The sequence below is a fragment of the Hipposideros armiger genome, unplaced genomic scaffold (genome assembly GCF_001890085.2).
Source record: "Hipposideros armiger isolate ML-2016 unplaced genomic scaffold, ASM189008v1 scaffold_245, whole genome shotgun sequence".
NCBI classification, from domain to species: domain Eukaryota; kingdom Metazoa; phylum Chordata; class Mammalia; order Chiroptera; family Hipposideridae; genus Hipposideros; species Hipposideros armiger.
Window position 1 is genome coordinate 1,151,333 of NW_017731595.1, and position 5,036 is coordinate 1,156,368.

General features: G+C 38.5%; 1 protein-coding gene across 2 annotated transcripts in view; it reads left to right on the forward strand.

Moving 5' to 3' along the window:
• NKIRAS1 (NFKB inhibitor interacting Ras like 1) overlaps nucleotides 1-5,030 on the forward strand; it is a 32,977-nt gene extending 27,947 nt beyond the window's left edge. For both annotated transcript variants that reach the window (XM_019655747.1, XM_019655748.1), the window contains exon 4: nucleotides 2,243-5,030. In XM_019655747.1, the coding sequence (XP_019511292.1) occupies nucleotides 2,243-2,485 (243 nt within the window). In that variant the 3' untranslated portion in view covers nucleotides 2,486-5,030. The remainder of the gene's footprint in view (nucleotides 1-2,242) is intronic.
• The last annotated feature ends 6 nt before the right edge of the window (nucleotides 5,031-5,036 follow it).

The following is a 5,036-nucleotide window of genomic DNA, read 5'->3' on the forward strand; positions in this document are numbered from 1 at the left end:
AATGATGGTGCCAACTTGGGCCAGTGAAGCAACGTCCTCCACAACTAGACTGAAGAACAAAAGGACAGCAACTTGTCTGTTCCCCTTCCCCCAATTATTCCCCAACTTAACAAAAAACAAACCTGTTCAAATACAATTCTCATAATCTTAAAGCTCAATAACCTTTTAAAAATGTCCACCTTCTTGGGAAGTCCTGTGATTTTCCCTTGTGTCCCCAACCCCCATGTTTGTATTAGCATCTGTAAGCCTCCAAGAAGCTAAAATAGCAAATTCAAAGCTTAAGACTAGTTATATTTCTGTGTCTACTTCTCCTCCTCCCCGCTTTTTTTCTTAAGTGCCAGGCAATTGTATTTCCAGTGTCCTGATTTTTTAATATCTGCAAATATTCTGAAGGTAAACAGGAAGGGTCTGAGTGGACTGTGATTTTTGTTGTCATTGCTGTCCTGCCATCTTATTAAGGGAGTCTTAATGGCTAGTTATTATATCAAGATGAGAACTCTCTAAAAATTTTTTTTCAATTTAGAAGTTTTTCCAATTCAAGCATTGTCTGGCCAGTGACGGTAGGATTTTAATAGCAACTCACACCATAAACCTTTTATGCCTAACCAAGGAAGCAAAAGGCTTCCAATAAAGAACGCAAAGGATACAGCCCTTGTGGATACAACAGTTCACTTGCAGAGTTGGCCTAAGAAAGATGGGGAGCCCTGTCTCTCAATAGCTGTTCCAAAACACATGGAATCCTGTAATCTGTGCCCCCCCCCCCGACCTTTTGAACAGGATATGGTTTAAGATTCCCTAAGCTTGGGCTGCTCACCACCACATGCAGATGTGTCATCCAGCTGCTGGAGATCCTAGACTGTCTCTGGAAGAACTGATCAGTAGAAAACAAGAGCACTCAAGCCAAGTTTTCACAAGTCGTGTTTGCCCAAGAAACTAGTTTCACAAATGTTGTCTCCTGCCAATCTAAATCAAGGAGAAAAGGGGCTCTTACCACTTGACTTACACCAAAACCCAGACAAGACTTGAGAGAGGCTGATGGGGTAAAATGGTCACCATCTCTGCTGGCTGTGGTCAGATGTCCCTTATCTCTTAGCTGTGCAGTCCCGTTTGCTCGTAGTGGCCCAGCCTGTGAATGTTCTTGGCTGGCTTGCTAAAAACTATGGGGGCTAAAATACTTTCCCTCTCACCTTCTAAGTTCTTCTAGCTGGGCTAATAATCAAATTAACAGACAGATTCATAGAAAATAAAATTTTATGTAACATGCGCATGGAGAATTCACACAAGCATGAAAATCCCAGTGAAGGGTGATAAACGACAGGAGGGCTTAAAGGGATAGTTCCTGCTGAGAAATGGAGGAGTATGAGATTTGCCAAGAAAACCAGAGCTCTGGGGTCTGCTCTCCCATCCCACCAGAAAGGCATGGCCTTAACTGGAGCACAGCAACGGCTCACAGGTCCTAGTGCAGAGCCACTCCTCAGAGGGGCCTTCTCTGACAACTGTTGCTGCTCGTCCTCCACTTTACCATTATCCTGTTTTATTGTCTTCTTTAGTCACCATCTGAAAAGCTGGTTATTTCACACCCCCCTCTCCTCCTCTCCCCTCCCCCAGGGCTAGGACTGCCTTGTGACTACTGTGCTCTGGTTGCCTGCAGCCTGGTGGTAGCAAGCATTCAAGTTTAAATTAATAATTGATTGCCTTGCACTGGGTGTAAAATGTTCCTATTGGTCCATATAGGCAACAGATCTTTAGTGCTTGCATCAGGCACATTTCTATGATTAGAAATAATGTGAACAGTACGAAAATTCCCATTGTCATAGAACTTAGGTTCTAGTGGTACAGAACTCACAGCCTGGGAGTCCTCCTGTATTGTGACGTGTATACAGCCAAAGAGCAAAGCAGGTCTAGAGAAGTTGAAATGCAGACACCTGTCAGTCAAACCACTCTGTGTCCGAGATATTCATTTCCCCAAGTCTAGCTTCCATTCAGGCCTGAGTTGAGTAACTTCACCTGTTAATTTAAAATGTTGCATATTGCATAGCAGCCTGTAGATCATCTGCATTTCTAACGAAAATGTTTTAAGGAAGGAGTGATGTTATGTCCCAGTATTTTTTCATTCAGGTCACATCTGAGAATCAGTTTTGTTGAATCAATTTGCTCAACAGGACAGGTTCCTTTATTTCTCCATTTTGCCTAGGAACTGATTGTGGGCAAAACGTGATCATTTTATCCATTTCCCTTTCAGGTAGCAATTGTCGTATTAGGAAACAAAATCGACCTTTCTGAGCAGAGACAAGTAGACGCTGAAGTGGCACAGCAATGGGCAAAAAGTGAGAAAGTGCGACTGTGGGAGGTAACGGTTACAGATCGGAAAACTTTGATTGAACCATTTACTCTGTTAGCCAGCAAACTTTCCCAGCCCCAGAGCAAATCAAGCTTTCCTTTGCCTGGGAGGAAAAACAAAGGGAACTCTAGCTCTGAGAACTAAAAATCAATGCCACAATTGTTTGCTGAATAGTGATTGCCTTTAAGTGTCTGTGTACATATTTAAAATATGCCAATTGTAGCTACCTTTGGTCCTTTGGAAATCCCCAAGGAAGTAATTAATGCACTTTAGGTTTTAAATTATTTGGGCTAAGTTTATAATTGCCTGATATAAAATATTTGCATTCTGGTTGCTTGAAACATGTCCCTGATATTAGCGCCATTGTTATTTATACTTTAACCTATGAGTAGCAATGCCCCCCCCAACCTGTTTCAGAAGCTATCATTCTATATAACTTTAAACACTCTTAGCTCAAACATAACTTTGTTTTTTTAAAAATTCACTAATCATTTAATGCCTAGGATTATAAAGTAGCATTTTTTTTGGTGTCCAAATCAGATCACAAACAGTAAACAATTTGGGTACTAAGTGATCTAAATTTTATCTGGTGGAGATCTTGCTAAAGAGAACAAAACTTATGATTTAGCTTTGTTCAAATTATATGTTTAGCATGACTTGAGGTAGTAGGTGGTATAAATACATTCATTCAAACTATTTCTCCCTTCTTTAGAAAACTGCTAGGCATGTAAGGACAGAATACTATACCTTCTGGAATAGTTTTCTGTATATGTAGTCTTGTGGAATAAAACATTTCATAAAAATATGGGAGTGCAGGTAGTCTTCAAGTTAGATATATCTCTGAATTCTGGCAAGATCTGAGCAGTGGGGCTCATTGTATTTAGCAAATTGACAATATTTTAACTAATTGTAATAAGCAAGCTACTCAGTGGGTTCAATGTGAAAGCAGTTAACTATTTGATTACATTTAACTATTGAAGTATAAAATATGATATACACTGTTGAGCAAAGAAATGTAAAAACATCTAGTAAATTTTAACATCTTAAAATGGAATACTTTGAAGGCTAGCTTCATGAAATAAGCTCAGTTGGCTCCGCTCAGTGAGTTCCAGCCAAGAACTACATATAAAAGATATAAAACTTATAAATCAGCTAGTGCTGCTACCCTATAATTCTTTAAAATGTCTCATCACATTTTTTTGGTCAAAAATTATCACTCAGATATGGTTACTTTAAGTCATTCCCTGCCTTCTCTCCCAGTTACTGAGTGTTTGATCTTCTAGCCTTTTTCTTATGTAATTTACATAGATGGATAAATACTTTTACTATTTTAAAATATACTAGATATTCTGCAGTTTGCTTTTTTCTACTAACTCAGATCTATGTTAGCATGCATATAGTTACCATATTATTTTTAAATGCTCAATGAATTTGTTATGCACCTTCACCCTGTGCACCTGGGTGAGTTTCTCTGGCATAGATACAAAGAAATAGAATTGCTGCCTCCTAGAGAGAGTTAGTATCGCTATGTTAGAGAGCAATTTGGCAGTACCCAATTTATCCATCAGAGAACCCATTTCTCAGGTACTTGCCACCACAGCATCTGCACTTTAGAAATGCTTTTAAAAAGATGCAATTGGGTTCATCTTTGAAAGGTGATGGGTTATATTATCTAACCTTTTCTAAGCTACTTCGAAAATCTATCCTGCAAGGCTGTTGTGTAAATTAGAGTAACATACTAATCCTAACATAGATGCTTTGATACATGATACCAATTCATTGTCTGCAGTTACTTCTAGGTTGCTTCTTTAGTAGCAAAGATCATTCAAGTTTAAATAAAAGAAAGAATCTGCATACTGCAAACAAAGGCAAAAGAAAGTAAATGAATACAGCAGTGTTAGGTGGTTGTTTTAATATTTTTATTAGCACAGTAACAAATGCAGACTTAAGTAGTCCACGACATATAACCAATCCACTGAGCAACTCCTAGTCACGCCTTACAGTTAACTGCTTAAGGTATTTCACTACAGGTTTTCACGAGTCCTGATTCAAACCTCTAATCTTTTCACAATAAAGTAGATTGGCATATAAAATAAAATACATAACTACTAATTTCCTATATGGTGTCTTATAGTCACGTGCCCATTTGATATATATGAGATGACAATCTCTAAAAACTGTTGAATATCAATGTTTCCTTCCAAGAAGGGAAAACAAGTTCCAATTTTTTAAACAAAAAAAAGGATGTAGTCTTGGAAGGCCTTCACATAAATGGCCATGTGTGTAACCTGTACAAAATTAAGCTGTTTTCAATTTACAGACTACAAGCAACTGAACCCAAATGTCTACTCTTCTCTGTACTACATTTCAGCTAATATTGCAGAACTAATGACAATTTAAAATGTTGCTATTACCAATTCTGTCTACTGTAGCAAGATACCTTAAGTTACAACAAAATCTTAGGAAATAAGACTGAATAATATCTGTTATAGAAATACCCTACTCTTTACCAACTCCCACCCTCCCCCACCCCTTCAAAATCATAAGCAGCTCTCTCTGTGACAGACAAATAATGTAAGAATTGTGAAAACCCAATTTATGTAGCGTATCTCTTGGTCCACTGTCTGGCCATTCTGTCATGTTCTGCTCTGTTGGTCATGTACTGAGTGGCAATACTTCCCACCAAGGGGTCGGC